The 15,456-nt window shown below is 50.0% G+C and overlaps 1 protein-coding gene across 20 annotated transcripts in view; it reads left to right on the top strand.

Moving 5' to 3' along the window:
* The window catches only part of NCOR2 (nuclear receptor corepressor 2), a 226,570-nt gene that overhangs the window by 82,228 nt on the left and 128,886 nt on the right, over positions 1-15,456 (top strand). For all 20 annotated transcript variants that reach the window (XM_059863546.1, XM_059863545.1, XM_059863534.1 and 17 more), the window contains 2 exons: positions 987-1,114; positions 10,056-10,233. In XM_059863546.1, coding sequence (XP_059719529.1) covers positions 987-1,114; positions 10,056-10,233 — 306 coding nt within the window. The remainder of the gene's footprint in view (positions 1-986; positions 1,115-10,055; positions 10,234-15,456) is intronic.

Here is a 15,456-nt window from a genome sequence, read left to right as displayed (position 1 = left end):
ATAATTCCTGTTGCAGTTGTTGGGGTTGAGACCCCCCCTTCCCACATCAGCTGCATGCATGTGGTGTCTTATTTATTAATATATTTTTTTTCTGTAGACCCTGAAATTCCTTTTTTCTTTTTGAGGAAGTTAAAGCTTTCTTGTTCCAGTTGAGAACTGCTCAAAAATAGACTCCCAGGTGGAATTGGTTCTTCTAAGGTAAATGTGTGTCAGTGTTACCAGGGTTATTCTGTGACAGGGTTTTCTATGCCATTGCTGAAGGTCTTAGTTAATTAGATGATTAGTCTGCTGGTCAAGTATCTATCTGCAAATAAAAAATAGCAGTTGAATGTAGCTGCCTAAAATACTGCTGCTGGAATCAGTCTGTGGCACAGAGCAGGAGGGCTTCTTATTTAATTAAAATCAGGAACATACTGTACTGTACTCTCCAAGGGTCAAGGAACAAAAGGGACGTACACATAATAAGTAGCAAACTGTCCTTTCAAACCCCTTGAGCTCAGCCCAGGGGAGCTGTGTTTAAAGGGACATTTTCAAGATAACATTTGTGATTTTTCTTCTGTCCTTTTTCCCCCCCTTTTTTTTTTCTTTCTCCATGCAGCTGTGTGGACTATTGAAGCTGAAAGTATCCTGTGACTTAATTTTGTCCTTACCTGTTTTTACTCTTGGATTCACAGTTGCCATCAGGATTGCTTGGGTGCCAAAAATCTGTGTGTGAGTGCTCAGTGGCTGGATTGGGCTTTCTGGGGTCCTTTCCCAGGAGCCAGCCCTGCCTGCAGCCCCAGGAAAGGGCTGGATTGAACAAGGGGCTGAGCTGCCATTCCAGTTGTGGAACTGGGAGTTACTGGGATCCTTCTGGGGAGGGCAAAGCACTGCACTCTGTGACCTAGTGCTTTAGAGGAGGAATATCTGCGTGGGTTTTTTGAGTTGTTCTGTTAGCTTGAGAGTTGCCAGCAGGCTGATGATCTGTGCTGTGTTTGTTCCTGCAGGACGTAGCACTGTTGGAGTACCAGCATCATTCCAGGGATTTCGCTTCCCACCTCCCGCCAGGCTCCATCATGCAGCCGCAGCGCCGGAGGCCGTCCCTGCTCTCCGAGTTCCAGCCAGGCAATGAAAGGTACTGCCTCCCTGCCTGCACCCTGCAGGGCTTGGGGCAGGAGGGTTGGGAGGGACCCACCCGGGCAGGGGGATGCTGATTTTGGGTCCTGACCACCAGTTTGGATTCCTTCTGCTAATCAAGTGGTGCCTTTGCCTCCTGATTCCTCACCTATGACTGTCATGCGTTGTGAAGAAGTCTTGAAAACAACAAACAACAGAAAAAACCACCCCCTCACTTCTGTGGAGCTTCACGTGTCTGTGACTGGTTGTGTTGGCTTCTTCAGCATAGGAAGTGAAGCCGTGTGGTTGGGTTTGGTCTGTGGCTCCCGAGGCTGCAGGGAGGAGTGAGAAGAGCTCATTTCCTCCCCCATCTCCGCTTCCTCTGCTGCTGCTCTTCCTCCCCGCTTTCATTGTTTTTGTTTCTCTTTCTGCATTCCCCTCACAACTTTCTCTGAGCTGCTTTTTTCCTCCCTGCTCCCTTCGTGTCTCTCCCTGTGTCCCTGTTTCCTGTCGCAGCCTCATGGGAGGCTGGCAGACTCTTCAGGTGCAAGTCAGGCAAGTGCTGTGGCTGGGAATGCTGTACATGCTTCAGCCACAGGAGCTGATTTGATGGAAGGACCTCATTCTCATTCTCTGTTTCAATGTAAAACTCTGCTCACAGTTTCTCTTCTGCATTTGATGTTTATGGTTTGGGGAAAGAAACTGGCCTGGAAGTGAAATAAGAGCCTTGCTACAGTAGATATACTCAAACCAATTCTTTTAATGCTTATTCCTTAGGCTAAGAACAAAACCAGTGCAGAGTCAGAGATGAATCTGTTTCTCTAAAATCATCACTGCTAGGGGAGAGGAGTAAGAACTCAGGCTGCTGGATGCATAATAAATACAGACAGCATCCTCTTTTTCTACTAGGTTGGGTTCAGCTTGGTGCTCAGCAGAAACAAACCTGTGAGAATTTGGAGGCAAAAAGTACCTTCCAAAGTTCACTTTGCATCTGGATGTGCCCTTCTGGGTTATGCCTGTGGCACCTGCACGTACAGAGGGTCGTGCCCCTTTTGATAACCCATAATTTATTGTAGCATGTTGCACTGCCTTGGCTCGCTTTGATTTCTCAGTGCTTTGATTTCTTAGCACAGAGTAACACGGTTAAGTTGGAATTGGGTCAGATTTAGCTAAATTTGGGGGAGATGGGTGAAGAGGACCCAGCAACATGCTCCTGCCTGTTTTTGTTTTTCACACTACTGATGGTTTGCAAAATGGAGAAGCAGTTCTGCTCTCCAGTAATATGCTGTTTAAAAAAAATGTATCTTGGTTTTTCTGTATCACTAAAAAAAACCCAACTGCAAACCTTGGTGTCTGCTGTACCACATGCTTGGTCTGGTGTGGTCACCCAGGCATCTGCCTTTGGCTTACAAATGTTTCAAAGTCCCCAGACTTAATTTTTATGTTGACAATCACATGAATGTGGGTAAATGTTAATCAGAGTTGTCAGGGGATGTTACACATCCACATGCTTACCATGGTACCTCATTTTCAACCTGAATGGTGATGTTTGGGCATGCTGTAAAAGGAAACTCTTTTAATAACTTACATTTAATCCCTTTTCCCCTTAACATTCAAAAAATAGTACCTTTGCAAAAATTATACTACATAGTAAAGCTACAAATACTGCTTCAGTTCAGTTGACATCTTGTGCCAGAATGCTGGGACATAGGCACATTGAAAATTTTGGGGGGCATCTGGGGATGCAAAAAGGGGGGGGTGGTGTTTGAAGAAATTGCAAAGAAATTTTCAATATAATCAGTTATTGAGGTGATTCAGATTGGGTACCATCAGGGCTGGGGAGGTGTTAGTCTGTTTTTCAAAGCCAACTGGTGTTTCTCTGCATCTTTAAGCTCTTCACTTAAAAGTCCATTTTCTGGGGGCTTTGCTGGTGGGGTCTGAGGAGCTGCTGTAACACAGTTCCTGCTGTGTTTGGGTGGTGGTCGCTCACCTGAAGGTTCCAGGGCCAAGAGCCTGGAGCAGGTTGGGCTGGTCATTGGTGCCCTCCCCAAAAAATAGCTGTGGCTCTTCCTGGTGCAGAGCAGAGCCTGGATGAGGGAGGGTGGTGATGGCAGCCGTGGCTGCAGCTGAGTCCCCTTGGCAGGCTCAGAGCCTTGGCTTTGTTCCTGGGCTGGGATTGATGGTTTCGAGCAGAGGCAGCTGGCTCTCAGCATGAGGGGCTGGGAGGAGGGAGACCAAGGCAAACAACATCCACAGCACGGCACAGGAGTGAGTGGAGGGAAGCACAGGGGTGTGCTGGGCCTGAAAGGAAGACCTTGCTGTGGTTCCCTGCCTGACAGCCCAGCTGGCACTCAGGGATGGAGGGCACGTGACAATCCTCCCCTTGGAGCAAGTGTCAGCAGAGGGGAGCCCTTCCAATCCCCCGCAGCCTCGGGAGCTCAGAGGAAGCAGCCTGTCTGCTCTTGGTTGTGGTTCCAGGATTGCTCTGCTCCTTCAGGATATCAGCTTGCAAGTCTGGTGCAAGTGGGATGTGGCAGGCTGACAGCTCTGGAGACTGAGCCCTGGGAGCGTTCCCAGGTGGACATCCCTGCCCTGCCATCACCACTGTGCCTTGCACTCATCCAGGGCACTGTCTGCAGCTGCAGGGGGGTGCAGCCCTCCTGCCACTCGGCCCCAGTTCCTCTGAGCCCACCTGCCTGGTGAGTGCTGCTGTTTGCCTTCCTGTCCTGGAAACTGCAGGGATTCCCTTTACTCCATGTGCTGGTTTTGGAGTGTTATCCCCTATTTTGGCTTTATCTTCCCTTTGGACAGATCTCTAAACCCTCTGCAGGTTGTTTTTAAACTTGGTGTTGGAGGCTTGACCCTGGGGATGCTCAAAATCCCACAGAAATCATTTGGCCTTGCTTGGATGGTCTTCCTACAGCTGTGCACGTTTTCAGTCTCTCCTGGCTGCAGTTTTGCTGTGGCCACCAGGATGGTGGTTAGTTGTGATGCAGTGGAAAGGAAACAAGAGGTGAAGCACAATGGGCACAATGTGTTCAGGATGAATCAAGTGTTGTTGGCAGAAAGGTGTGGAGTGGTAACTTGCTGGAAGGAATGGAATGCTGAGATGGTCCCGCATTTTGGGGCTTCCTGAGCAAAAACCTCGTTGGGAAGTTCCAGACTGCCCTTCTCCATGTCAGAATCAAAAGTTGTCATCACCCCTTGGTAGCTGGGAAAAGAATTTAACTCCCTGTGCAGCAATTCTGGCTGGAAGAAGGAAGGAAAACCTGAACCACTCTGAATCTCTTGCTGCAGGGAAAATTGGCTGTGCCTGTCTTTGCAGGGATGTGCTGCTTTCCGTGATGGTTTTTTTGGTAGCAGGCTTTTTCTTGGAAGGATCTGCAGACTTCCCCTTAGCTTGTTCAGTTGTGCCAACTGGTCTGCAGGAGTGAAGAGAAGTATTTCAGGATCTGCTGTTGGTACAAGTCGTACCATGAATACTTGCAGTGGAATGTCCTGGCAAGGTGACAAGGATTAGGGCTTTTTTTCCTTCTTCTATATATATTTTGGTCCTCAGAAGAAGTGAGAAAAACTGGGTTGAGTGTTAAATGGCAGGTGCCGGAGGGTGAGGGATCTGAAAAATGAAGGAACTGGATTTTTCTAACTTTTCATATGTGTTAGGATTTTAGAGCAGGTTCCACATTAATGCAGGAATGCTGGGGTGGATACTTCTCTCTGCTTCTCTGGCAGAAAATGTTGCTGTAAATAAATGGAATAAATGGTCTGTGTGTTAACACAGTATATTCCACCTTTATCCAGAATGAGTCACTATTTTCATAGATTATTTTCCCAGTTCAGGAGACCATGGTCCTCTTTCAGAGCTGTTCTGCTTAGCAGGCACAAGGAGTCTGAAGAGCTTGCCCAGTGTCGATCTGCGGGGTGACATTTAGGATACATTAAACAGCTGCTGTGTTTCTGCAGCCATCTGAGGTAGCCATGTGCAGTGTGGCACATGGAGAGCAGGCTGCATCACTGTGCCTCTTGTTGGGATTAATCCTGCTGGCCCAGGAGCCCAGAGAGGGCTGGGAAGCTGGGGCAGCATGCGTGGAGCTGGAAGTCACACACGGCTCTCAGTCCTCATCTGTGCTGGGCCAAATGGCACCAGCTGCTCCCAAGGTAACAGCACGACCAATTTGGTTTTATTTATGGTTTTTAATTAAGTTTCCGTTTTTAAAGGTGATCCTTTTCTCAGGAGTGAGCAGCGCTGCGGCTGAAATCCCCACAGCCGTTTATCTGTGTCTCTCACGCTGGAAATGATGTACCAGGAGCTGCAGTTTTTTTCTTCCCCATAATTGAACACAGGAAAACAACATCTGGAGAGGGCAGATGCTGGTGTGGAGGCACTTGGGGACAAGCCTTACCTTACAAGCTCTGGTGTGCCATGTCCATGGGTGGGCATGGGGGATGGCCAAGGGTATGAGATGTCTCTGAAGCCATTGGTTCAGGATGTTCCAGCCACCCAGGAGTGCCCAGAGGGCTTTACTGGCAGGCTGCAGTTTTGGATGCCTGGAGAAAGCATGTGGGGGAGCTTGTGGAGAGAGACAAATATTCCTTCTCTTCCTCTTGAATGAGGCAGTGCTGTTGTGTTCAAGCTTCTGCTGGTCCTGTCCATGAATAATTCAGGCTCTGTGTATGGGGATCTTCAATATGCAAGTTTTAAATAAAGCATCTGCTCTTATCTAAATTGCAGGTGGCTTGGAAGAAGGTGGCTGAGGGGTTGTGCAGGGCAGCTGAGCCACCTACCCTTGTGTGGGAATGCACAGCCCGGGCATCCTAGTCCATGTGGGTGCTTGGTCAGAGCTCCTGAGGACCTGGGAGTCCTTCAGCTGTGCCACATGGTGAGCTGAGCATCCTGCTCCAGGCTGTCCCACTCCTTTGGCTTGGGAAGGCTCAGCCCTGCTGCTGGCAGACTTTGCTGAGGGCGTGGGAGCAGCCCCATCTTCCCGCCCAGACACGCAGCTCTTCCCGTCAAGTCATGATGGTTTATCTGCCTCCCCACCTACATGACAAAGGGAATATATCAGCTGGTCCTGGATATGTTTCTGTAGGTGCCTGGTGGCAGGTTTGGTCCTACAAAGCCTCCAGTTTCTCTCTTCAACAGGTCCCAATTTGCCCAGTCTCACACTCGGGCTCTCATTAGCTGTAAGGGGGTTGTTGAAACCTCTGACAAATCTTAGCATTGGCTATAAATAATTCACTTCAACACCAGTGGTTTTCTATATTACTGTTTCTCAAAAGCATTTGTCTGTCTGTACCTGTGGGGGCTGGTTTCTCTTTTTGAACTGTTTTTTTGTGTAGGCAATTTCCCACCAAACCATCTCAGCTGGAGGAGATAAACAGCCTCAGCAAGGCCATCGTTTGTCTTGGTTCTGGTTCCAGGAGACACTGGGAATCATTTTTGCCTGCCTGGTTCTGTTGTTTGGCCCCATGGTGTAGGGAACAGTATTTGCAGATGGGAGCAACTCTTAGTGTGCTCCTGCTGGGAAGTTGGTGGGAGCTGGCTCGGAATCACTGCTGATGTTTTGAGCCCTCGGTGCAGGAGGCTCCAGGAGGTCAAGCTGCATTTGCTGGGTGTTGCAGAATAGCCATCACCCTCTGCAGCCACCTGCTGCTGCTCTGCTGAGGGAGAAATGGGAGGGTCTGAAGAGCCTGGGAGGGTTGTACTGCTCTGAGGAGCCAGACCTTAGGAGCCAACCTGTGGGTTGTTGGGGAGGGAGAGTCTTGGCCTCCTGAAAAGTTTGTGCTTCCCCATTTCCCAGTGATTTGGCTTCAGGAAAGTTCAAGTAAGATCCCTCATGGTCAGATCTCATCACGACTGCTCTTACAAGTCCCAGCCAAGGGCAGCTCACGATATCTCCTTTGATCCTCTCTCCCCAGCTCTCAGCTTAATGACTGGACTCAATGATTTTAGGGTCTTTTCCAACCTTAAGGATTCTTTGATTCTTTGATCCCCACCTACCAGACAACCCGTGTTTTCAGCCCATCCTCTACACTTACAGATACCCCACACTGCTGTAGGATTTTATCTGCTCCTGCCCTCCTTCCACCCTCTGTGAGTCTTCTGAGGGATCTGCCCCGGTGAATGAGTAACACAGCTCTGCAGCTGGGAGGGTTAGTAATAAACCAAAGGTCTCCTCTTGGGTTATCTTGGTCTTCTGGACCTGCACCTACCCTGAGCAGAGATGTGTGGGGGTGGTTGGAAGTTGGGCAAACCCTGGGCACCCAGCCTTGTGTGTCAGCACATCTCAGGCTGCTCTGCTTCTCTGAAGTATTCAGTGTTTGTGGTGAAGGACTCAGGTGAAGACTAACCTGTCCCACTTCATAATTAATGCTGGCATTTGCTTTGCTTCGTTTAATTATGCACAACTCGCATGCAATTAAAAACACTCTTTCCCTTCAGCAAAGTAGGAATCTCTGGAATAAACCAGATGGGTGGGAACTATTTGGAAAACGCAGCAAACCCCAAACTCGGTGTGACAGGAGGGTTTTTCAGGCAAGAGTCGTTTTTTGGGCTGACAGCAGGGTGGTTGCTGTATAAAAGTCTGTTGTAAAGAGCTTGCTGCAGGTGTGGATGTGAGGAGTGAAAGGTGTGAAGGCTTCAAGCAAAAGCATTTGTGTTTGCAGCCAGGACAGGCTGAGCGGGTTGTGTTGGGCAAAGTAATCTCGGGAGCGGCTGGAAATTCCAGTGGATAAAGTTAATAGCTGTTCCAGTGGATGTGGAAATGGAAATAAAATAGCACCTTATAACATTGCAGCTGCTTTCCCTGGCGTGGCCCCTGCCTTGCAGTGAGTAACTGCCTTTGTAAAGCTCAGTGGTGCTCTTATCTTCAGAATCCTTGGGTTTTTTCCGAGTGCAGCAGTTGTGTTGAGTTCCTGACAACTGCAGAGGTCTTGGAGCCATCCTTTGTCCATTAGCAGCTTCTTGGTAATGTGGCCTTTAAAAGGGGGAAGAAGGGAAAATAAATACATCTGATTTTTAATTGCCTCAGTAGAGCAGGGCCTTGGGTGTTGGAATATTTTAGCACCTGCCCAGCTCAACAGTTGCTTATTGTTCGTGGGTTTTACAGCAGAGCCTGAAGTGCTGGCATGCAGCTGTGGGCAGGCAGGGATTGCATGAAGGGCTGGGACCAGGCAGCAGGAAACCTGAGAGGTGCCAGGAGAGATTTCTGGGCTTGCTGAGAAAAGCTGAGGATCCTTCAGCATGGAAATGTTTGCAGGTGAAGCGAGCCGTGCTTCAGATTTCAGGGCTCTTCAGCTCTGGAGGGTTTGCTGTGTGAGCTGTACATTCTGTCTGGGATGTTGGAGCACCAGAGGCAGTGCTGGAGCCTCCCCATCCACCTGTCCCCTTTTTGCTGGGGAGGAGGAAGAGGATGAGCCAGATTCTGTTTCTATGTCAGCAGCAAAGCTGCTGCCTGATCCCAACGCCAAACCCGCAGCAGCAGAGCTTGGCATGCATGTGCTTTGTGCCTGCTGTTGATGTTTAATTAAAAAATAGCTCTCCCAGTTTTATCTGGATTCCCTGGGGCTGGGTTAAGGTGGCCATGATGCAGCAGGGAGGGCGTAGGGCAGTGCTCAGGGTGGCAGCCCTGAGACTGTGGATTTCTACAAAATCCTCTCCCTGGATGTGAGCCAGAGCCATTTCAGCTGCTGGCTTCAGGGCACTCTGGATCCTTCCCTTTGTGCCATCTTCCCTGAGATTTTTAATGTCAGCAGTTGCAGTTTGTGGGTGGGGGGCAAGCAAGGCATAAGACCCCCTGTCTCCTATGCTTGTTCTTTCTCCCTCCCCTTCAAGCAGCTCCAGAGGCTGTTAAGTTTGTTAGTGTTTGGTGACTGGGGAAGACACTTTACCACCATCTCAGGAGAATTGCAACAATCTTGTTTGAGGGGAAAAGGAAAAAAAAAAGTTTTTTCACGAGCTTTGAATCTCCTGTGCTTCATTTTATTTTTTTAAGGGACTCTTCTGCCTGAAATGTTAAAAACACACCCTTGGAGCTGCTGCAGCAAAGCTGATCCTAGGGCATAGTAAAAGGTTTAATGTATTTTTGTAGGATCCCTTTACAATTCCCACAAGAGAATCCTGCTGGGGAAGACAGAAGTAGAGAAAAAGTTCAACATTTGTTTAAAAAAAAACCAAAACCAAGCCCACTCTCCAGGTATTACCAACTGCATCATATTTAACAGGTAAAAGGTGTTTGAGCTCGATGTGACTCGTTGGTGCAGCTGCTATCACTGGATAATGTGCCTTTACAGCCTGCCAGCTCTGTCAGAGACGTGCAACTACATGTGCCTGCTTTCTTTTCCTCCCCCATCCTGGAAAAATAAATCCCTACTGTCTAGCCATGGAGGAGTAGGCATTTTTTTCCTCAACATATAATCTTTGGTATTCCTATAGAAGACACTAAATATAAACACTGAGGCAGGTACTTTTGACTAAATAAGCCAAATGTGGCAGAAGGAGGCTCTGCCTGGTCTTGGAGGCAGGGGAGGATTTATGGGGTAGATTTGAGGATTTGCCAAGCTTTGCCTTTTTCTGACCAGCCCAACTGTGTGTCAGGGCTCAGACCTGCAGCCTTACTGGCTTTGTCCTGCTGTAGGGACAGCCACCCACTGCATTGGTGGCACAGGAGGTGACAGTGGGGCTTTCCAGGTGGCACAGCGGCGGTGCTGGGGAGGGGGACAGCAGGGTGGCCCCCTGGCCTTGGAGGGGGCTGGTGGGTCCTGCTCCAGCACATGTTCCATGCCCAGCAGCCGAGCTCTGGGGCTGTGCCTTGAGATGTTGGGGTGCAGGGCCAGCTGGCCTCCCCACATGGATCCTTCTGGAACACCGAGCCCTGTCCTCCTCGAGTGGTTTGCAGTTGTGGAGCAGGGGAGAGCAGAGGTAGTTTCTTGTCTAAAGGCTGCTTTCCCTTTGTCCCCAGATCTCAGGAGCTGCACCTGAGAGCCGAGGGCCATTCCTATCTCTCTGACCTGACCAAGCCATCGGACTTGGAGTTCATTGAGAGCAAGAGGCCCCGCCTGGAGCTGCTGCAGGAGCCGCTGCTGCGGCACTCGCCTCTCCTCAGCCAGGGCCAGCAGGGCACCGAGGACCTCTCCAAGGTAAGGGGCTGGGGCTGGGCCACCAGCTGGCTGTGGGGTCTGCATTTTGGGCTTGTGTGGAGCTGCCTTTGAGGCTCTGAACTGCTGCTGAGTTCACTGCAGGTCGTGGTTCCCAATGCTTGGAGGTACGGGATGGTTTTCCCTGAGGTGGGGTGAGCACTTTGGGGGAACAGAAGCATGTCAGCTTTCCCCATGACTGTTACAGTGATGGGCTCTTTTTACTGGGCTGTTAGATGCACCAGAACAATTTGGAAGCTCCTGTAGGCTGAATTAAGGATGGTCATGTCTGGCTTTTCTGGATACGCTGCCTTGATTTGATTTTTACTTGACGCTTCTCATTTATCACATCTCTTTATTTAATATTGGTGTTTGAAGGGCTGGAATCGGTTTCTGGTGGTTCTTTAATATAATCTTCCCCAGGAAAGCCTTTCTTGTTCCAGTCTCATTTAACAAAGCAAATAGTTTACTTACAGTTGTCCCCTCTGTGCATGGAATAGATGTTGCAAGGAGAAATCCCTTGCTTGTATGCCTGTTTGGATTTACTTTCATCTTCTCTTGGGGTAAATTGTATTTGATTTTACCTCCAGTTTGGACGTGCTCCTGGCTGGCAGGAAAGTCTTGCTGGATAAATGTGATGGGGGGGCTCTGATGCTTGGTGCAGCTCTGCAGGCTCTGCTTGGGAGCTGCCCAAGCCCTCAGTGAAGTGAAAGGGAAGTCACATTCATAGCCAGGAAGATGGGGATGGTTTGCTCTATGCCTGTGGGAGCTGATTGAAATAGCACACAAACAAGAAAGCTCTTCCTTGGGAATGCTGGGAAAGTCAGATATTTTTTTAGCCATACAATACTGGTGGGCTTTACTTGAGATCCCTCTGACCTCTCTTTAATGAGAAGGATATTTAACTTTGGAGTAGTTCAGATGCCAGGGGAGGCCTGAAGGCTCTGAAGCATCCTCAGGGGATGTTGTTTGGGTGGCTGATGCACTGTTGTCCACAAAACAGAAAACAGGCCTCTCCAAAGACATGAGGAAACCAGGATGACTTTTCTGCCTTCACATTATTCCCACCAGCAGTTTTGTTCTGCCTCTCACCAAAAAACCATGCTTTGTCTCAACTATTTGTTTCTAATAGGCAGAGCTGCTCTTGAGGAATTAGTTCATCAGTTCAGGGGCTGCATTTGCCTCTCGGTCTGTGACACGTTTCCAAGAAGTACATGCATTAAATGGGACTTAAAACATTGGTTAATGAAAGAGACAGAGAGCTGAGATGCAATTCAGCAAGACAAGATTATGCTTTTAGTGGAACCATTTGTAATTTTAGAGTCTGGAAGGAAGAGGAAAATGTGATGTCCTTGACTGGTGAGAGCCTGAGTGGAACTGGGATTAGGTGCTCTAAACTAGCAGGAGCTGCTTCCAGAGTGGGTTTGATGGAGCTCACTGCAAGACTGGGTGATCTCAGTGCTGTTCAAGTGGCTGGGAGCAGAAGGCAGGTCTGGGACACAGGATATATCAGCCTTTGCAGCTGGGAAATTGGGTCAATAGCAGTCTTTTGGTGTTAGTCCTGAGCAGTTGTCCTCAGACTATAAACTGCTGCTGGTGGCCGTCAAGGTGGTGGAAAAGAAGGCAATGTGTGCATTGTTCTGAGCACGTTGGAGGAGCTGCTCTGGCTGTGGGTCCAGGGGAAATGCAGAGAGCTGAGGCTGCCCTTTGGGCACAGCTCTGGGCACTGGCAGAGCTGGGCTGTGGACACAGGTGGAACCTCTTCCTGCACCCTCTCTAAGCCAGCCACAGCTGAACTCAGCACTGGGCTCTGAGCTCAGCTAGGCCAGATGATAAAGACCTTCCTGAGAGTCTCTGTGCTGAGGGAGCAGTGGCACACACATGGTGGCAGGACATGTGTCCCAGTGACCAGAGCTGGAGAGAGATATTTGCTGTTCTGTCTGTGCTGCTGACTCAGTGTCTGATGAAGTCACTCAATACTTTATCTAGGGCAGCTCTGGCAGCTGGGTGAGCTCTTTGGGTGAGATGCACCACGTGAGGCCAGTATTGCTAAACACTGCTGGTTGTTTTGTTTAGACAGAGGATCCCAGGAGCTGTTCCCTTACCCGTTACCCCATTCCTCATTGTTGCAGTCACTGCCTGGGGAGGAGATCCATTTACACACTGGGGTAATAGTGCTAGGACTGGTTTTCATGGTGATTTTGCAGACTGAGCTCATTTTTGCACAGTAAGAGCTCCACAGAGCCCTCAATAAAAAGGGCAGGGGTTTGGTTACACACGCTGGGCGCCAGCCTGGCTGTCCCAGGGGATGTGGAGGCACTGGATACGTCTTGGTCTCTCCTGGTTTCAGAGCAGCCCTTGAGCTGAGGTGCAGAATCAGGTCTGTGATGGGATAGAGTGTAGCACATCCCTAATAACCATTGATAACTGGATTTACCAAACTTCAGCCCAGGGGAGAGAAGCCAGCACCATTCCTGCATGTTTCCAAGGCCTTTGTTTAGAGCCATAATCCATGCTCTGAACACAGATGGAACAATTGATGGGGCAACTGCTGCTAACAGGCTTCAGAGTTTTTCCTCCCCTGAAGAGAAATGGATTTCTCATGTCCTTTGTTCCTCATCTACCTCTCCCAAACAGGAGGAGAGCTGGCTGGGCCCCTTAAGCAAGCCCTGTTCAGTATCACTGCAGCCTCACTCCAGGCAAGGCTGTAAGGAGAAGCTCTTGGATCAGTGCATTTTCCCTGCAGAAAACAGACACACTTTTGGGCAGTGTGCCTTCAAAAGCAGCAGCTTTCAGCTAAATCTCACTTGGACAAGTAAAAGATACTATCTTTCCTTATGAACCTCACACTGCTCATATCCTCAAACACTGGTGTTTCTTTTCAAGCCGGAGGCAGAAGGTTGTTTTCTTGCCTGCTTTACCCCACCTCAACATCTTTTTCCCTGCTCTTGTGTGTTATGTTGTGTGTTATGCTTCAGTGCTGTGGTCCTGGGCTCCTGCTGCTGGATGGCCTGGAGGGCTCTGGGGAGAAATGAAACCTCCCTGTACTCTCTGTGCCAGCTGGGGCTGATGCTTTTCCCCAGGAAGGTTCTCCCTTTATCTGGCTGACAGTAACCAGGACTAAAGCAGAGCTGTTTTTTCAGTCGCTGCAAGCCTGGACGTGGGGTTCACTGGAAAAGCTGCTATGATGTGGCCTTGCCAGGTGTGTTCTTGGCAGAGAGGCAGGAGCTGGTTCCCAGGACCCTTGGTGGCTTCTGCTTTCTTTCCAGTAAAGTCATGGTCCTCCCTCAGGTAACAGCAGCCAGGAGTGAAGCAGACAGCCCCAGAGCAGGCCAGTGGTGATGTGTACAATCCCTGTCCCTGCACACACATGCTGCCTGTGATCCTGCCTCACAGGGATGGTGAGCATGGCACATCTGATCAGTCAGTGCCTGCTCTCCCCTCTCCAGAGCTGGAGCTTCATCCTGCCTCTCCCCTGCCATCTCTTCTTATTCCTGTTGTGCTTTCACTGTTCTTCTTCCCATTTTTAAGGCTGCTCTCCCACCACATACGTGGTTTGCTGCTCCTTCCTATAGGATGTGAGTCAGTTGTGATCTGCGTTTAGTCCCCTTGCAAGGGCTGGCTGGCAGTGGCCTATTGCTCCAACAGGAATTCACTGACAGGGAGCCATGTAATCCCACGGGAATGGGGCTGGGTGGAGGCTTAGGAAACCTGAACCTTGCTGCCATCTGCCCTGGCAGGCTGCTGGTCACTGGGTAAGTCTCTTCCCCTTTCTCTGTCTCAGATTTCCCCATCTGTACAGGGACAATGCCACTTCCCTCTTTTGTAAAATAATTAACAACTGTGGATGGAAAAAGGCAATTAAGAAGCCATGTGTTGTTAAGAATTGGACTCTGCTTTGCATTGTGCAAAGGTTTTAATTTCTTCCCTTTCTGCGTGAGCATTTTTGTTTTGTTACGGACTGAAAATGGAATAAGTATTTGTGTGGGGGGGTAGTCTTGGAGAAGACAGAGCTAAGGTCAGGAAATAGGAAATAGGTATGGCAAAACAGAAATTAGGGCAGAGGGCATTTTGCTTTCATGCATATCAATGCAGCTTTAAAAGCAATTAATTGAAAAAGGAGGAATTAACACATTTGAAATGCCTTTTTAATGATGCATTGAAGCCAGCAGCGTACATGCCAAATTTCACACTGGCTGCCCGTTCCAGAGCCCAATTTACAATGAACTCCTGGAAGACAGGCTGTGGGATGGAAAAGGCTCTTGGCCAGGCTGCTAACTCCTGCCCTGGCCACAGGCTGGCAGGGCACCAAGGACAGCAGAAAGGCCTTTCGGGAGCTCGGCTTCCTCCTCCTTCACTGCCCCGTGCCTCGGCAGTGCTGGTCCCTGGTAGCTGCTCCATCCCTTGACAAATGCACCAGGGGAGAGGAGCAGCAGGAGGCTCAGGTCTCTGGCAGCAGGGTTTGCCCTGGTACGGGCTGGAGGAGCAGTGCCACAGCTGCCAGCACGGAGAGCTGGGCTGGCTGGTAAATCACCAGTTGCGTTTCTTCTCCGTGGCTTTGTTATGGGAACATCGATCTGTTGCTGGGATTAACCTCTCAGAGTTTCCAGTGGGTTGGTCTCGCAGTTATTAATGAAACTGGCTGGAACTTGTGTTGACCTTGGCAGAGGCCCCAGTTGGCTTGGAGGTAACTGGCAAAAGCATAATCTCTAATTGAGTAATCCAGGGCTGGGGGAAGGGAGCGGAGGGGGCGGACACAGCAGCGCTTTGAACCGGGGGAGCCGCTGCTCCGGCGGGATGCGTGGGAGTGCAGGGCTCAGCACGGCGCTCGCCGGGGGAATTAGCAGGCACAGCCAGGCAGCAGCTCGGTTCCGGCACCCCAGGCTCCCTCCTGTAGGAAACAGCCCGGAATTCCAGCGCCTCCCCGTGATTTATTGCTGTGGAACAATAGCGCAGAGGGGCTGGAGAATGGAACAAGCTGTGAGCGTCGGCCGTCCCTGGGTGTGTGTCCTGCCATAGCCTCTGAGATTGCAGCGGGGATCACTCTGGGCTCTCCCTTCCCCACGGGAGGTTGTTTTGCACTGGAGTAAAAGAGCTCCGGGCTTGTTTCTTGGGCTTTTGCGGAATGTCTGCGAGTGGGGACCGGGACACAGCGCAGGTCTGGTCTGCCCAGCCCTGCATCTCTGCTGGGAGAGGGGGAGAGGCTTCCTTGGCCAGCTGTGCCTG

This window comes from Haemorhous mexicanus, chromosome 19 (assembly GCF_027477595.1).
Source record: "Haemorhous mexicanus isolate bHaeMex1 chromosome 19, bHaeMex1.pri, whole genome shotgun sequence".
NCBI lineage: Eukaryota > Metazoa > Chordata > Aves > Passeriformes > Fringillidae > Haemorhous > Haemorhous mexicanus.
This window is presented reverse-complemented; position numbering and strand designations above follow the sequence as displayed.